This window comes from Echiichthys vipera (assembly GCF_963691815.1).
Source record: "Echiichthys vipera genome assembly, chromosome: 8".
Taxonomy (NCBI): domain Eukaryota; kingdom Metazoa; phylum Chordata; class Actinopteri; order Perciformes; family Trachinidae; genus Echiichthys; species Echiichthys vipera.
The window spans coordinates 15,186,592-15,205,679 of record NC_139833.1 but is presented as its reverse complement, the minus strand read 5'-3'; the positions used below and the strand labels follow the sequence as shown (position 1 = coordinate 15,205,679).

Here is a 19,088-nt window from a genome sequence, read left to right as displayed (position 1 = left end):
AAACCCAATTCACCATGCATCTATATTACTTTGTGATCTATGTATTTATAGCTTAAACTGACATTTAATATTAACATCATATTATTAATTGTATTAGTCTGCCTGAATCCTTTAAACAATGTAAAAAGGTAATAATTACTATAGGTCATCAATTGATAATTCACACAGATGTTTTGTGTCCCAGCTCGTTGAGTGTGGCTGCATGTATTTGTACTAATAAAGAATATTAAGACTGATGATGACCTCCAATCTAAAAAAAAAGAAAATAGTAGCACACTTTTTAATATTCTGTATTGCTCCATGTGTTTTGTTGAAGGTTGTGGTTTGCATTTGATATTTGCCATAATATAATGGAATTCACAATGTATACATTTAATCGTGTCATAGCCATTCAGCGGTAGGCATTCATCACTTTCTAAAATAGAGGCTACATACGTCTGTAGCAGACTGCACATAAGCTTACACATAAACAAACAGTTCATGATAATACCTGAAAATGTAGTTTATTATTAATACCTGTATATAATTGTAGCATTTAAATATCTTAGTGCTGTTGACATGTACTATAGACAAAATCAAGATTTTGAAATAGCGTATTTAAGACACAGACTTTACCTTTTTCACATCTCATTTAAGAGACAAAAAGATCTGCTTTTTTATAGTCCAGGACCAGTGTCAGAATCCAAATCTGTCACATACAGTATATATTTATTTTAATGGCTCTCTATTCCATAAGTCTCAAGCTACCATCTTTAAGGGTTGCTTTTACCATTTTTTGATTTGAACTACCAGCAGAAACTATTGAAATATGGCTACAAAAAGATACTCTACTAGAAAAGCACACTTTCATTCTTCACCATTTTGTCCTCGTTTCTGCTCTTGCTCTACTCAAGCTTGCACAGGATGTCAGCACAGTCGAATACCCAAGGGTAAACCTTTATCAGCCCTTATGTTTGTACTCACAAGTGCCTTTTTTGCTACTTCCTCCCTGTTCTCTTGCTGCACTTGTGCTTTCTTCATCTCTGTTCTCTACTCGACTTTCCAGATGGCGATCTTGCCATCAAGGCGTGCAGAGCCACTCAGGACGTATCGATCCTCAGCCGAGCAGAGTGTCTGGATGCTGTCTGAATGGGCCTGCAGCTCCTTCGCCACAGTGTGGCTCTCTATGTCCATCACCAACACCTGACTTCTCAGCTGACCCTCACACTGACCTCCGATACCGTTCCGGCACCGACAGCCCACCCAGATCTAAGGGGAGGGGAGGGCATCAAGGAAAGGTAGCAGGGGATAAGTGATGATTCAAGAGGGGGGAAAGAAAGGAAAATAGGTGAAATGAGGGGAATCCCAACACAAATAGACACAACATGCTGTTTGAATTACACAATTGACCTAAAAATCCAACACCACTTGCCTTATAGAAGGATACTATCCAATATGCATGTCTGTAATGCAATATTTCACTTGAACACATTAGCACCAAACAAATAAATTATTGCTAGCTTGACTCCACTTTTTCTGCTTCCTCAATAAGCAACGGCTGCTTTGTGTTCCCATAAACCACAAACAATTGAAGTGTCCAACACACATTACATACAGTATACAAACAAGTTAGTACTCATATTTGACAAAATTTCGCCACCTGACATGCATCATAGCTCACCTGGTCCTTGACTCGAATCATACAGGTGACTCCTGAACTGCCTGGCAGGGAGATTCTCTTGGATGGAGCACGTCTGTGGTTGTTAGTGTGCCAGAGAAACAACTCCCCTGAGTCTGCGCAGCCCGTCCACAATTGACCTCGCTGGAACAAACACACACAGAAACTGGTAAGTCACCTATACACCATCGTAATCTATCCTTTTACTATGTGAAAAGGGAGATTAATTGAGGATTACAAAGTCACCTCTGGGATAAAGATGAAGCAGCTGAAGCTGCTGGGCATGCTCCGTATATCATCAGGAAGTGCCACTCTTCTTTGTTGTGTCCCACTCTTTTTCAGTTCCACAATATTGTCACCACAACCTGCACATATACAGACAATTTTCAACAAGACATTATCAGTGCATTTTGAAAGTGTAGGGATGTAGATCTTATAGTCGCAATATAGTTTACATTAGTTGTACATTCAGCCAGTGAGCAGCAAAGTAGCTTTCAGTAGAGAGCAATAAACGCTACTGGACTTTGTTATTTGAGTGTTAGCGTGTGAATAAAATCAGAAATATCAACTGCGCACAGAGAAGAAAGCGAAGGGAAATGTGTGCACCTACAGCACCACACTGTGCCATCATAGATCTGTATGGAGGAGAGACGGTCACAGCTGAGGTGGAAATGTCGCTTCACTTTGAGACTGGCCGAGTCCCACTGCAGTATCGTCCCGTCACAGCTGCAGGAGTATGTCTGCTGACTGGGAAAGACAGTTTCCGTGACACTTTCATTTGATAAAAAAAGAACACCTTTAACAGCTGATTAAACATTTCTACATTGAGGTTCACGTTTAAAAAACTGCTTTTAATGTTTAACCTGATAAAACTGACAAGTCAACTAGAGATAATCATGTCTTTACCTGTTGTGTTGATCTCTGGAGTCCGCTGTGAGTCCAGTCACTTCATGCCTGTGCTCAGTCAGCTGTTTGTTGCAGGACATGCTGTGAGTGTCAATGATGTAGATAACGGAGTCCTGAGAGCCGATCCACACCTGATCCTGGACCAGTCCCAGCATGCAGTTCTACATATAAGAAGGTCTTACATCTCAGTTTCACCTCCCTTAGAAAATGATGGGCTAACAGACTCAAAAACAGTATAACTATTATTATTACCAATAGCATCAGGTACATATTGTCCATATGTAAATACACAGTATAGATGTACAGTTTGTACAGTTGTTTCCATTAGCTCTGGAGGTTACAATAATTTCTCGAACAGCAAAATTGTAACAAACATCTGCACAAAGAGATATAACTAATTTCAGAAATATAAAAATTTTAAATCAATACTTTCTGTACTTTGAGTACAGCATGTGTGCTCTCACCAGCTGCGACTCTCCGACCTGGATGCAGTCCTGCAGCATGGACCAGCTAGCTGCATCAAACACAACCACTTTGCCCCCACTGAGAGCTACCCACAGTTTAGGGTTCATCTCATCTGCCGAGTCCTTACAAGTCAACTGACCTGTAGTAAATGGGGAAAAAGACAATTGGTGAGAGTAGTGGACCAGTGAACTGTGAGAGCTGACCGTATGCAGTAAAAAAAAATTGCACTGCTGTTTATTGTGTAGGGACACCACAAACATAAAAATGAGAACCCCAGCCCTATCATTTTTCTCTACTCTTATGTAATTTGCATTACCCTACTTATTGGTGGGGACTTTGGCAGTGTAAACAAGTGAAAGACCAACAAGACAGCTATTATCCTGCCTGCTAATGCACAGCAGGGCAAGACTAATCAGGTTATGTGGATAGGTTTCACTGGAGCATCTGTTGCTATACAAACATGTCCAAAGTACATGATCGTCTCTCTGCTCAGACATGGGTCAAGTGTGTGGACACGTGTACTGATTATCATTATACAGAAACATCTTTGTTGCTCTGAATCGTAAGGGACAGTTAATATCAGCAAGGAAACAATGGGGGAGATGCACTTAGTCAAAGTAGGGCACTAAAAAAGGAACAGAAAATCACACACTGTGTAAATCGCTCCACATAGTACCTGGTGTGTAGAGCAGCACATGTACAGTCTGAGGTTCAGCCAGGTCCAGGGACGGGTTGATCTTGTGTTTAAGAGTCTCAGATGTAGTTTTAGGCACCATCATGGGTACTGAATGGATGAAAGAGAAGGTGAATGAATGGAGAAGAAAATAAAGACAGGAACAGGAGGGGGGAGGGGGGTAACTACAGTTACTTAACAACCAAAACTTACAATAACATGAGAAAAAAGAAGAAAAAAAAGAATCAAGAGCCATACACAATAACTGAGGAGACAGATGATTCATTTGTTTGTTCCACAGAAACTTATCAGGCAGCTATCTTGATAATCAATTAATTTCCTAAGTAAACCATTAAGCAACAATGGTATTCCAGTTCAAGCTTCTCAACCGTGAAGGTTTAATGCTTTTCTTTGTATTATGATAGTAGTAAGTAAACAGTAAGACATTTTTTGCAGTATTTTCTGCCATTTTATAGACCAAATGATTCATCAAATAATCAATCATCATTTTCATTAGTAAGTTAGATTAGATCCAGTTCTATAAACTCAGTACTTATGGACATTCAGATTCAAAATCTATTTGTGTGTAGAAAGAAAGAAAATGGTCAAGAAAGAAGAATCAGCACATGAGAGAGCCCTGACCTTCATGTCTGATCTTATCAAAGTAGGCCAGCTTCGAGGCAGCAATGATTGACCTCTGTGTCTGCAGGCAGCCCATGACTGCATCCATTAACAGGACGTTGGTTAGAGCCTGAGTCATGTACTGAGGGTCCTAAAGAGACAATAAATAAACCATATGTTAAAGAAATGTTAGTATAGTACACTATCATAAAAGGTAAGGGGGTAAGCAAAATAACAAAACATATTGAAAGTTGACTTACGTAGTCAAAAAAAGTAACTCAATTCCTTCCATAGTGGTTCTATTAGCTTATATCATTTGCACCATTTTTTTCACCACTTTTACACCACTCTCAAATATTTGCTGTGTCTTTATTTCACGGTCATTGAAGTCACAGGTCAGAGTTCACCATTGTATAAATTTGACCTATGAATCTGCACAGTGGGCCGATGGACACAGTGTTTATTATTCCAGTGGTGTGCCATCAACCTGTGTTGTACCTTGTGCTGGTCGGCCATCTTGCGTCCAGCCCACATCTCTTTCACCACAAGGTTCCAGTGTTCGGTCTCTGTCTTCAGATTGGCCTCAAACACCTCAAGCCCACCAGAGGTCTGGATACGAAGGGAAGGAATACGAACAAGTAGAAAGGGAGCTGAGGCAATCTTCACCTCCTGCAGAAAGATGTTTGAGTCATTTATTGAAAAAAAGAGTGCAAGTTTATGAATTCAGAATCCAAAGATGACGTGATTTGGGGATGAAAGACACTTGACCTGTATGTCTCTGAACTTTGTGATTTCCAGGAAGCCCTGTCGTCCCACGGTAAGCAAGAACAGACGCTTCTGAGTCATGGCAATTTTACCGACGCCGTGGGAGGTCTTGACACATGATGACAACTTGTAGACACATTCGCTTTTGTCAAGATGGTCTATGACTTCAGAGGGCAAGTTGACGTCTTGTGCCTCTGCCTCCGTCTCCTTCCAGAAAGTGTAGAAAACTCTGAAGAGTTCCGGGTCCACCTGTTTTGGCTGGCCTGGGACAGACATATAAACAAATACAAGACAAAAACATGTTGACACATTAAGATGGGAAAATGTTCAAATGCCAGATGAAAAAATTCAGAAAACCCACTCCTACAAATCGATTAAGTTAGTTCCACATTTGTCCCCAGACATCTCAGAATAGTGCGTATTATTGTTCTTCATGTGTTACTAAATGTCCATCTGAAAGTCCAAAACAAATTTCTGAAATGCTGATCTGTCACGAAACATAAAGAGCACTAAGATCATCTGGGAAAGGCTGGCTCACCATTCCCAGGGTCAGAACCAATCATGCAGAAGCATAGCTATAGACATCCAGGTTTTGTATGCTTAAGCTTATGCTTACATAAAGCACTTTGAATTTGTGTTTGTATCTGAAATTTGCTATTTAAATAAACTTGCCTTGCACGTCTGTCTGTTTTATTATTCCATCTACTGTAGCCACAAATTAATGATTGCTATTCACGTCAGATAAAAGTCAAAACAAAGATGGGGAAAACCCTGTTGAGGAAAACAAGGATGACAGTTGCTTCGAAAGACTTGAAGACTGAAATGGCTGTGAAGGGGCTCGGAGATCAGCGGACTACCACACCATGAGCTTGCAACTTTACGTCTGATTTAAGACCCTTGTCACTTGACCCCACCTCTTTTTTTCTCTTATGTTTTGACCTTGTAATTGGACTTACTAACTAGAAATTTATCATACCACATTTCCCTCTAAGGATCAATAAAGGGCTTTATCTTGTATCTCATGATGTGGTTAACTGAAAACAACAGATTATAAACTACTTATTAGAAAGTTGATCATCTCATCAACTGTTTTAACATCCAGTCGATACACAGTCACCTTAGCATTCATTTAAAGATGTGTTTTTGGCCACCTGGCGAATCTACGTAAGTCAATATTCACTCTCTTTTTAACTCTGTTTTTGGTCTCCACTAACTCCTCTGAGGGAAATAAAGTAGCCAATTGTCTGTCCGTCCGTTTGGTGCTAAGCAGGTAGCAAACAGTTTTTTAGAGCTTTTTCTGAACTTTTTGCTGAAACAAGTGCAGAGTTTAATCACTATGGGCGACACCTCTCACATTACAAATAGTAATTTGATCCAATGTTTATATAAATAGTGATAGTGATTAATGCAGCTCTAATAGACTCATCGATTCCACGTGTCCAGAAAAGAATATTTAAAAAATCCAATACAATTTGAAGTCGGAGACTAGAGCAAAAAAGAACATGCTGTACAGGCTGTATGTCATGCTAACAGAGCATTAAAAGGATTCTAACTGTGGCCTGATTCCACCATGTTGGCAACAAGTGATGCAATTGATTCAAAATCCTTTCATGTAATGCTGGTGGATACAATTATGTACTGTATAGTCACTTGTGTGTCCACATGTCAGCTCAGAGCTCAACTGATTGAGGATTGAGAAAAAATGCCTAAAGGATTTACCAGATTTGCACCATGGATTTGGATTTTGAATCAGCACTAGTGATGGTACAGAGTATTTCCTAGGTGCAAAATACAGCATTTTTAAGTCTGAGGTTTGAAATTAAAAAGTTATACTCCATTCAATTAAAATATCAAATATCAAAAGAGATCAGTAAACCACACACATCATCCTGGCTGTCCTCCCTTACCATCAGTGAGAGCATCAAATAATCGGTGGATAGTTGCTACATCCTTAACAATTCCGCACTCCTGAACACAACGCACAAACTCTTCCTGATCCAGTTGCTTTCGGGGAAGCACAAACTTCTTGATGTGATCATCAGGCTGCACCATAGGCTTCTCATTCTCAGTCTTCACCTAATTGATAAGAAAAAAGACAAGATCCAGTGCATCATCACTACTTTATCACTAACAGTGGCAGACTTGAGTTTGCCCTCCAACCACTACCAAAATGGGAATACTGGTTGTGTAAACTGACTGACCTTAAGGATTAGTCTCTTGAGTTCAGGTCGTCTGTCAGCTTGCTGCCTCTCGTCTTTGTGAAGTGAGTCCACGAGCCATGTGACCAGCTGTGTGGGGAAGATGGCGGTGTCTGTCTTGTAGAGGTTCTGGAAATCCCCCAAAGCGTCCAGCCGCCGCAAACACAATGTGTTAATCAAACCACGCAAGTAGTAGAATCTGCAGAGGGAAAATTATTGTAATAAAACCTCAAGTCTTTGGAGTAAAAACGTATTTAAGTGGAATAATGAAGATCAACAACTGATAAAAAAAAAATATTAAAGAGAAATGCTGACGAATTCAAAGAAAGGATGACAAGCGGAGTCTAAGGAATAATAAAAGCAGAATACCTGGCCAGCAGAGTAGAGTTCTCATTTTGGACAGTAAAGATGACTTTGCCAAGCTGCTGGATCAGCTCACTGTAATAACTTTGGACAGAGTGGAAGGACAGAGAGGCTGGGAAATCTGGGAGCTTAAACACCTTTGACGGCTTTGGAGGAGTTCTCAACGCTGGAAGGCAACGAGGTAGGGAGCGCAGGGAGAGAGAAAATGTGGGGAAGAGATGAAGGCAAATAGGGGAGAGGAACATAGAAACATTTATTCCTTTCCAGCCATTTCTGGTTGTCTAAATCTTGACAATGTGTGCATCAGTTGCAGTTTCACCATGGTCAGACATGATGATCCTGGTCAGCAGTGTATTTCTTTGGAAGCTGATAGTTTGGTCGTCTTCAAGGTTAGGGAGGCTCATGCCTAGTCTCTTACTCAGGTTGCTCTCTGTAATAGAGCTTTTTCTCCGGGCTTGAATCTCTTGCATGGTGGGTCTGCGTGGGACCATCACCATAGCATTCATCCTAAATGACACATGATAGAAACAATACATTTCAGGAGTAAATTTTTTATTTGGTACCTCACCACAGCTATGGATTTTTTTCAGTTGTTTGTCATAAATGTAAAGACTGGTCAACAAACTAAAACTAATGCAATCAAACACCCCTGCAATATATCTTTGAGGTGTTGAATCACCTTTGTGGATTCTTTCCGAGGCTGTAGGTTGTGGTACACACAGATCAAGTGGTGAACTTTGTATTATCAGTTGGTTTGAGGGTTGCTGGGTTTAATAACTTACTTCTGCATCTCAGAACGAGTGCTGAGTTCCATTCGGGCAAAGTTGTCCATTTTCCTGTTTAGACGATCCTTCAGGAAGAAATGGAAAATGCGTGTCTCCAACACCTGCAACACAACCATATTAATTGGAAAATGAGCACCTGACCGAAATTAAAATAACAGAAAAATATTACTTGTTTTACCAAATTACAAGTTAGTATTTACCTTCTTGTAAAACAACTGTTCTGTTGTTTCTCTGGTTTTCAGGAACTCTTCACAGTTAAACACTCGATGTTCATAGTTCAGATGACCGCAAACATCCCTGTTTTATACATACATGTATACATTAAAATATATCTTTTTAGGAGAGCCATCCCATTAGAGATCAGTACACAAAGAACACACACTGAACCTGAATATGTTGAAAATCAGCTCTAGTGTGATCTTTTGGATGTCGTGGTTCAGTTTGTGTTGCCAAGTTCTTCTTTGTGCCCGCTGCTCACTGATGTCAGTGCAGCTTGCATGATGGCACTGATGCAAGTCAAAATGTATCTGCAGGGACTGACACCTGCAAAAACACACTCATACTGTATATACTAATTGAAAGTTTTTCATATATCTTGCCAAGTTTGAGAAAATGATCAGTAAAGTTGCCCATCTCCAAAACCATACGCCAATTTCTGTTTGTTTGTGTGTTTGTTTGTATTTATATATAGTACTAGCAGTTAGCAATAAGCAGTAGTTGTTTCATTCTTGACAGTGAGCAGCACCTCTGTGTGAAGCAGTCTGCAGCAGCCAGGGGAATCTCTGGTAGGTCAAGAGTCTCAGAACTAGAAGTGGCGACACTTCCATTATCAATGTTGATTAGGATCAGATCATCTGTTTCCTGGATGGAGGAAGATCAAGAATGAAATTAGTATCTTCCTCGTTTTGTTTGTGCATAAACTGATAAGCTAATGTAAACAAATATATGACAATATTTTGAACAAAAATATTTTTATATGTATAGTAAAATTGTGAGTGAAATGCAAAGTATTTGCTTTAAACTGTTACTACAACTGTATTAAACCTACTATAGATAACCTTATTAATGTATTAACATTACATTTATTTAGATGAATACGTTGCTTTGAGGAAAGAGACAGAAACAACGGCAGCCCCATCCCTCTTTTCATCAAAATTTCTGCATCAGAGATGGATATTTTGGATAAAAATCTTGCCAGACATTAAGTATAAACTATCACCGGGTTTAATGTACGTTCACCGCACAGTCTACCCATTATTTACTTCATTTTCCACTGTTTGATGACAAAACTGTCCTGTACTGGAAGTTTTAACTGATTTGGAGGGAAGTGTACTCACAGTAGCAACTTCTTCAAGGTGGCTGAGATGGCAGCCCATGAGGAAAGCAGTAGGAGCCATGAGAAAGTCCAGCATGCCTCTGGCCAGAACAGGAACATATGGCTGCTGCCATGACAGAGGCTGGAGGACAGATCAGGGAGGCATGTATGGACAAATTATCGATCAAAAGGCTTGATGAAGGATTATGAGGGATTCAACACATCACAACGTTGCGGATATTAGATTTGTTAAGTTTTACATACAAGTTCTTAAATTGCATAAATGTCATTTCGAATTTTGAATCAGCAAATTAAAAGAAGAATATACTGAGAAAACAAACAGAATTGTACAATTTCAAACTGAATATAATGGCTTACAATGATATCACATTGTAGATCATAATATTTACTGTATTCAGTTTCAGCATCCAAATACACATTACCACAAACTGCATCCCTGCCCTACCCTTCAATTAAACAGCTGTGCTTCTAAAACCAATGTTTGAGCCTTATTTAAACACAGTGCGAACAACTTAATTTGATTTGATCAAAGTAATTATGATACAATAGTTATATGTTTCGAGTTAAATTCAATAATAATCTAGATTAAGTTAACACTACTATTCCTATTGCAGACAGATTTTCAACTGACCTGCAGATAAAGGAGAAAACTCTCTGCCACCAGTGTGAGTCTGGCCCAATCCGCAGAAAATAACACCACCCGCTGCTCCTGCAGGAGACAAGATAGCACCTACAGAGACAGACAAACAGAAATGTGTAACACTGTTAATGTGAGCCTCCTAGTGTTTCACTAATATCAACATAACAGGAGTAGTACCTGTAGTAGTTCCTGTGGCCTGAAGCAGAAGAAAGGCAGATGGAGGTCTAAATCTATAGCTGGGTGGTCTTTGTCTTCTCTGGATGGTAATACAATGGTCAGAGGATGCAAGGTAAACATCTGCAAAACATGCACAGCATTACAGTTTGTGTTTTTCTGTCTGGTTGCATCATAGTCAGACAAACAAACAAACATACATACACACCAAATGTAGTTGTCCAGGAGGGGGGGCAGGCACCAGTGCCAGTTTGGCTGCAAACTCCTTCACTCTCTCCTCCATGTCAGATAAACAACACGTTCTTAGCTGGATCAACAGGCTAACAAAGAAGAACAAACACAAATAGACAGAGAAATTGTGATCGGTTTTATATGGCAAAGGTAAACCGATTTAATTAGAACATACAGTTTGGTTTAGTGCACTGTTTCTCACCATGACAGACAGTCTTTGAGTGCAGTGAAGTAAGGATACTTGGATATGACACAGAAACTGTAGGCAGAGAAAAGTTTAGAAAACTTAGAGGACTTTGCTCCATTCTGGAAGAAAGACGTCTCTTCCTGTAAAAATAAAAAAAATAAACACAGGAAAGGCAATGAACAGAAAATTTCTTTCATTTCCATTTTATGTATCCTTTCAATGTGGGCATGCTAATTATTGTCACCAATGACTAGGGCGACTGTATCTTAAACAGGTTAATATCTGCATTAAGTTAGAGATCTGGGTGTAGCAGTAAAACACAGTTGGTAATTAAGTTAACTGTTGTGCATAAGCCTTTATGTGTAGTAGTACTGCGTATCAGTGTACCAGTATCGGTCGGTAATATTGCATTACTACTCCATGGGTCTTGTTGCCAAAGACATCAGTGAAAACCAGGAAGTGGAATTGTTCATCTTTCTGTTCATTGGCTAATTGGAGCCCACCTGGTAAAAAAAAAAGAAAACATTAAAACATGTCAACATATGCACGATCTAAAACATTCACATTATGTCACTTTGTGCGCTACTATGTAGAACGTATCTACTGTATATATGCCAGGGAATATCAAGTACCTGGGAAGCAGAGTTGAGGTAGAGCCATGAGGTCGATGTCTTTGGGAACACTGACATCTTCACTTTCACCTCTACCGCCTGTAAAAACTAATATAAGACATAATCACAAAGGTCACTAGGGCAAGTGAGGGCAGGGACAAATCAAAAACCTTGAGGAAAAAAACACGTTTGTGGCTCCACAGAAGTTTTGTATTTGAAAACAAACAAAGACATGATTTGTGGCATGTGTAGACAGAAGCACCAGACCTTGGCTGGGAGTTGCTGCAGCTGACGGAGGATGTTCCCTTTTCTTCCTAAGAAAGGAGCGCCGCCTCTTGCCATGAGGCCTCACTGCTTCACTCTCAGCTTGCGGCCTGCTAACGAACGGAGGAGCCAGGAAATGCAGTACCTCAGGCTCCAACAGGAAGTGCTCTGGAGTTCCATTACTGGTAATGGACTGAGTGGGAGATGGGAAGAATCTATTTTTTTTTATCATAATTAGCTTTGATACACATTATATCAATATTCATTATACATTCACTACAAACATTCATGTGACTTATTTAATAGAAGAAATAAGGAAGCACCAGGGCGTTTTCAGGCATTATTTTTGCCGTCTGGGATGATTGTTACGGTGTATCCTCCCCCTTGCTCATTGCACAAATATTGTCTTTCTTAGTGGGTCTAAAATAACAAAGACACTTGGTAAATGGGAAACTGTAGACAATATTTTGCTTTCTTTTTTATGTTTTTTTTTTGGGGGGGGGCACATTTTTGTCTCTATTAGATACTGACAAATACAGACAGGAAACATGGCTGAGAGAAGTTTGACATCCAGCATTGGACAGAATCCAACTGGGAATGGCGCAGTCATGTGGTTTTCTTCTTAACATCTTTCTTTTTTGGCTAGGTTTTCTTTGAGAATGAAATTCTTGATCTCAGTGGAACTAGTTTAAAAAAACTCCTGAAAAAAATCCTGAGAATACGAGCGAAATTAAAAGTTCAAAAAGGACAAGATGAAATCGGGCACAAGTTATTCAATCTATGATTAATACAATTAAGTTACACGTGTCAGGGTGCGTTTGGAGGCAGATACCTGGTAGACCTTCCTGAGTTTGTCGCTAGATGCTCCTACCACCACACAGGCTTCCAGCAGAGCAGGAGGCAGATGGTCTGCCATGGCTGAAACCAGCCCAGGACCCAGTTGGACCAGTAAGAACAGGATGCTAACTCAGATCTGCTAGATCACAACCACTTAAAGAGAGAAGACAGAGAAGAGAGTGAGAGGTCAGTCAGGAGAGAGGAGCAGAAGAAAAGTATGCATGAAGAGACACAGAAACATCAACTAAATAAAGTCATGAGTCATGACGCACGAGTGCTTGTTCACTCACTGTCGCTGCTGTTTTCAACAACTTCTTAAGACCCAGTCAGACATTATTTCCACCACAGGATTATTCCAAGATGCAGGGTCTAGAAATAGCTCCTCTGCAGTTATTACAGTTTAATACATCAGAGATTACATAGAGAAATTATCATATATTCCACAGTTCCTTACAGAAGTTGCACAATACTGTGAAATCTAGATATACCGCATAGTTCTGTGAAGCATGACTTTTCACATTTCTCAGCAGAGCTGGCTTTCACTTTGTTTATTTCAGAAAAAACATCTGATTAAAAAAAAGCATGTTTCTAAAATGTACTTAAAGTGAAATTCTGACGTAAAATCTTCCCATGGTCGACACTTGCATACATCAAATAAGACATAGAGACCGTTTTTTTTGTATAAACTATTAATGGAGATATCCCGTAGAGCCGCCAACAGTCGTTAACAGCTGGACGTGGCTATCACTGATTAGCTCTCCTCGGGGCATTACAGTGATGGCCTTAAAACGGCTTTTTTAACCACTAATACTGCTCAAAATAACACCAAACCTCTGCAGTAGCATGATAAGAGTCCCTACACATAAAACAAAGCATCAACCCGGGGTTTACTAAAAGAGTGTTTTGAAAAACTTAACTACTGGCCCCGGTAACAGCTCCTCTCCATTAGATTTGATTACCAAATGCAATCCAAGAGGAAGGAGCCCATTGATGCTTCGTTTTATGTATAAGGACTCTTATAATGCTACTGCCGAGCTTTGGTGTTATTTTGAGCAGTATTAGTGGTTAAAAAAAAGCCATTTTAATGCCCGAGCTACTCAGTGTCCGACTATCAGCGACTCTACCAAATTTCTCTGTTAATAGGTCATACACGAAACCATAGACATATAAAGAGTAGATGCCGCATCGAACGTTGGGCCGCGAGAAATGCGGCCGCCATCTTGGATCGGTCCTTCTCCCAGATCAGTTCTATGAATGACTCGTTGAGCCTATGAGTTGAGCAGCAGAAGGAACAAGATGCCAGAGCACTGTGCAGCGTATTCCTGCTCTAATCTAATATTACAATATTACAATTCATAATCAGTACGGTACAGTACAATTTTAAACAATTATACATAAATCCATGCATTTTTGAATGTTATAGTGAGTCCCTCAGGCTGTGGCAGGTAGATAAATATTTAGCTGCCAGAGGAGCTGCTGTCCCTTATTATATTATTATTATCTTGTCACAGTAGAGGCGTGGAGATTAGCCTCTGTGGGAATGTTAGTTAATTTACCCCCCGGCCAGATGTGTGTGTGCATGCCTGTGTAGATATGAAAGGAGAAGCAGGGAGGAGAGGGGTTGTCGTACATGTGGTCTAGTGTAAATGGATTGCACATTTCAAGCAGTAGGTCAGCAGAGGATGTGCTGGGGTTTCATGAGAGGAAGACACTTCAGAGACAGTTCATCTCAGGTCACCTCAGATATTCTCAGTTTTGTTTTTTTAAATATTAAACATGACATTTAGATGAATTATGAGATAATTTTTCATGTCATGTCACTTTTTTTTTTAAAGTTTAGACTATCAAAGGAGAAGTGACAGAATCTGATCAACATCCTTTGCTGTTAAACTGTTTCATCAAACAGGAGCAACATGATGTGGGGTTTATTATAAAGAATGAATTAGAGATTTACGAGGCAAGCGTGAACATGTATTTCCACTCTGTGCCCGATATTCTCACCGCTGAACAAAATGTCCCATACATTTTTACTTGGTTTTCCACATCTCCACTTGAAAGCAGGACGAACCAGAACTGATGGGTCCAGGCTTTTTTAGTTCAGTTGTACCACAGAAGTTGAAACAGTCTGAAAAGAAAAAATCATACGTTTATTTAACTAAGGAAAAATCTTAAATGGTTTGTATAATTTAAAATGGATATTACTGAACTATGCCCCGTGTTTTTGTTTGCACATTAAATACAATTACTACATCATTAAAATATGTAATAAAGAAGACATCCACATAATTAGACCTTGCCTAAAAACAAAGGACACAGTCATTTTAGATACTATACAAAGTACTCCTCCAACATCACTGTCTTTTAGAATGAGAGCTACACTCTACACTTGGTAACTGTGCAAGAACAAAACAGTGTGAAAATGATCGATTTAACAAAATGTTATATATATTTTTATACCACACACACTCGCTCAAATGTGGACCCTCCCTCTCCTCTCCACTACCACGACTATTCGACTGGCAGAGCATGGATCATTTCTGAATATTTATTAACATATAGGGTTCGGCTCTTGTTTTTGTTTTTTAGTGCCTTAAATGGAAGTGTGTCTGTTTGACTTGTATTTAGATGTGTCCAAAATGTCATCTCTCTCTCTCTCTCTGACCTAATTGTATTGATACTCTTGATTTATATGTATTTTAATTTTCTCTGTGGGTGTGTGTGTGTGTGTGTGCATGCGTGTGTTTGTGTGTTTGTGTGTGTGTGTGTGTGTGTGAGAGAGAGAGAGAGAGAGAGTGAGTGAGAGAGAGATTTATGTATTCATGTATGAAATATAGCCTATTAATACTCTATAAATGATTTATATTGTTGTGTTTATATTTATAGTGTTTGCAAAACACCTATCATACATCACATATATCATATATCAGAATATTCTATTACTGCTAATCCCACTGTGAATATTAAAATACGCTGAACCGTGTCCTGTCCTTACACTGAGTGGAGCGGGCGACCGGGCCAAGATGGCGGCCCCACCGCTCGTCAGCGCCAATAGGCCCAACGTTCGATGAGGCGTCTACTCTTTATGTCTATGCACGAAACTGTCTCGATGGCTTATTTGATGTGTGCAAGTGTCAAAAAAGACCATGGGATGGTTTTAAGCTTAAGTTTCACTTTAAAACACAACTCAATAGCAAAGTGTTTTACAGAAGAAAAGGTTACTCCATGAATGAACACACTAAGAATTGCTTTACTTTCTCAATAAAGGCTGTCCAAAATGCAGTATCATTGCTATGATTTGAGGGAAAACAATAACAATGTAAAACTAAATACTACTACTACTATATTAAAATGATCACTGTGGGCAGCCTGGACACTTTATATGAACGTACTTCATGACTTTTACTATAGTACATAATACACTGTGATATTGATTACTGCTGCCTGAATCATTCTCTGGAACAAAATATTATTACCAGCAGATTATCAGCTTGTTAATTCAATTTTCAATTCAATTCAATTCAATTCAAAAAACTTTATTTGTCCCTGGGGGGCAATTCAGGGCACACAGAGCAGCAAATCACGACAGTGCAATTATACAAAAAACATTTTAACCTAACACAAGAATAAAGTGTAAAAGAAGAGTAAGTGTCAGTACAGGTAGAATTATGTTATTTTTAGTTTGTGGCACCAGTGGCGCCCATGTAGTTCAGAGGAATGCATAGGATGATCAGGAAAACAACTGTCTTGGTTAATCCGATTCAAGCTGGGGGGAATACATGTAAACAGGATGTTGTTCATTATTCAATTAGTATTTTTTACTGCGCAGCCACATGATGTGATAAAGCACAGACACATTCTCCAATCCCATTTTAGCTGGTCTTTTTCTGTTTTTCTTTTTTTTTCAAAGCTGACCCACAGATTGGAGCGAATAATTTTAAATAACATTTCCCATGTTTCTTGGTCTAATCTCTTCTTGGAAGAATCGGCTCACGTGTGCGGAGGAGGACAGACATTTACACAAAAGCAGAGAAAATAACTTGTAACTTGGCCAAAATGAACAGGCTGCATGGATGAAATGATAACATGAAGTCCACCTTGAAGTCGTCTTTGCATAGAAGTAACATCGTAAGATGCACCTCGTGGGCTGCGGCTGAGCTGTACACAATAACTTAAATCGCTCTCTATAAGAAATGCTTATAATTGTACATTTGTATCCTTATTTTGCTGCTAAAGCTTCCTAGAAATTGTTTGATCGTGTCAATAACCATTGAAACAATATACTGTACAGTAGCCCTGTTCACTCATTTGAAATCAAATAACAACTAATCAGCAGCACTAGGAATGTCCAGCGACTGAACTAATAACCTATTAAAAGAGCATGCCACATGACCTGCTGCTGTCCCTTCATAATCATATACAATCATATGATCCTTGACAAACAGGGCATGTTACACATGAAACCATATTAAATCTTATGGTTTGACACAAATGCACAACAATCAGACATTCCAGACGTGGGGCGGTCAAGCAATGAGATTGGACTTCTGCGTAACCAAATGTGCCCTAAAACACAGGAAACAGTGTGAAGGGACAGAGCTGAGGAGCGGGAACAACCACACAGACATGCTTTTACATAAATATGCACAAAAGCTGGTAAAGAGAAACATGATCTAAAAATATCTGGCCTGCAGAATCAATTAAATGGAAATAAAATAAAAAAACAGGCTACAGCCTTGAACTGGAGCAACTGACACCGCCTTATGTGTCCGACTTTGATCTGCTCCCATGCAAATCCAGAAAATATGTATCAAACAGGGTACTTTTCAGTTTCCATGAAGAATGGCTCATTGGCTTCAACTAAATACATCTTTCTTTCTCTTTCAACAATCATATGTAGGTCATCAGAAAGCCTAACTGAATCTCACCTGAAGAGGAAATACTAACTGTTCCAGTTGTTAAAGTTAGGGCACAATTAAAGGTCACTGGTAAACAGCAAAACAAGAAAACCGTTGTGCATTTGAAGGGTTCGTTTGCAAAAACATCTCTGTTTTTATTCATTTTACTTATCATTATTTACTCACTTTTTATGTTTTGGTGTGCAATCCAGGGGATATAAATCAAATAGGTGCTAGATTGTTTCTAAGAGATCTCAAATTGCATTTAATTTGTTTTTTGTTGCATGTTTTAATGTGCAGTCAAGGCATACCATTCTAAATACCTTATTCATTTTTATAATGGCTTTTATCTGTTTTTAGGAATTAACTCATCATGTGATCCTGCTGCTCATTTACCCCTTTAGTCCCAAATGTGTCAAACACTGTTATGATCCAAAGTAACACAGCATGTATTAATGAATTAATGTTACATAATATCCTTTTGTAGTCACATTTCTATGCATATTATTGGGTCTATGCAGGATTAAAAGTTTAGCACATAAAGTAGCTACGTTTTCTAAATTAAAGTTTAGCTGATAGTGTTTTATTGCAGCTGCGACACGTGATAACGTCACCAGGTCACAAGCTGCACAGGTGAGAGGATGCGTCCAGTTAAACGGCGGCTTTTATCAACGTTACTGATAAAGTAAAGTTGTTTTTTTATATAAATAAACTTTCATTAAAAAGTTAGACTTCTCTTTCAGGTCACTAACCTTCTCACAGGCTGCAGTAGTGCTCCTCCTCATTCACCCCTCTTTACATTCATGACAGCAGTCCGAAGTTAAAGTCACTCCAACTGCGCAACACACTCCTGCGCGAGACTGAATGGCACGAGCTCATCGGTTCCCATGTTTACAGTCTGTCACTCTGCTTCCTGTCTTTTTGTGTGGATGTGCAGACATGCGCAGTGAAGTTTCATATAAAGCGTATAAAACATACTGTTTAAAAAATAGATATAGAATGATGAAAGACCTTGTAGCCTCCAAGATATTATTACTTATATATTTAAGCAAAAATAGGCTGTGCAATGCATTGCATCATTTCTAAAGTCATTTGAAATCCATTGAAAACTCAATTAAGTCAAATCATTTTAGAATAATAGGCATTAGCAGCTGTACGCCCTACATTAAAACACAATCATAAGGCTCTTATATGTCTAGTACAACATATTGGAGCATTGGGACATTTACTAATTGACTGTCACTTTAAAAAAAAACATGTCACTGGTTAAAACAAACATTTAAGCCTTAATGATCTGGTGAGGATTTCCATCTCGAGGAGAAACCTATTGCCAGTAGATGCTGACTTTAGAGTCAAAATAACTAGTGTACATAACATGTAAAGTCTTTATCATTGTGGATTCCCTAAGAGAGTTTGATCCTGTTGTAATACCACATACTGGCCTGAGGATGGTGGTGGTTGACTAGTTGAGCGTTACAGT

At 39.1% G+C, this 19,088-nt stretch overlaps 2 protein-coding genes across 2 annotated transcripts in view; both read right to left on the bottom strand.

Moving 5' to 3' along the window:
- The window catches only part of tbrg4 (transforming growth factor beta regulator 4), a 33,327-nt gene extending 19,416 nt beyond the window's left edge, over positions 1 to 13,911 (bottom strand). Inside the window, exon 1 of the mRNA XM_083918182.1 lies at positions 13,866 to 13,911. The gene's annotated coding sequence lies outside the window, so the exon portion shown is untranslated. The remainder of the gene's footprint in view (positions 1 to 13,865) is intronic.
- On the bottom strand, positions 515 to 18,488 carry LOC310950395 (DENN domain-containing protein 3-like). The gene is made up of 29 exons (XM_083918186.1): positions 18,361 to 18,488; positions 14,737 to 14,838; positions 12,709 to 12,866; positions 11,880 to 12,069; positions 11,634 to 11,720; positions 11,389 to 11,504; positions 11,017 to 11,141; positions 10,792 to 10,903; positions 10,587 to 10,706; positions 10,401 to 10,499; positions 9,771 to 9,890; positions 9,179 to 9,294; positions 8,821 to 8,976; positions 8,634 to 8,730; positions 8,431 to 8,534; positions 7,968 to 8,155; positions 7,655 to 7,814; positions 7,289 to 7,484; positions 6,995 to 7,163; positions 5,091 to 5,350; positions 4,821 to 4,991; positions 4,344 to 4,473; positions 3,705 to 3,812; positions 3,028 to 3,167; positions 2,564 to 2,724; positions 2,268 to 2,404; positions 1,904 to 2,022; positions 1,661 to 1,801; positions 515 to 1,248 (listed from the first exon to the last, which is right to left on the bottom strand). Exons 3-29 carry the CDS (start codon positions 12,790 to 12,792, stop codon positions 1,030 to 1,032), a joined length of 3,825 nt encoding a protein of 1,274 aa, XP_083774312.1. The 5' UTR covers positions 12,793 to 12,866; positions 14,737 to 14,838; positions 18,361 to 18,488; the 3' UTR covers positions 515 to 1,029.
- Between the last annotated feature and the right edge of the window lie 600 nt (positions 18,489 to 19,088).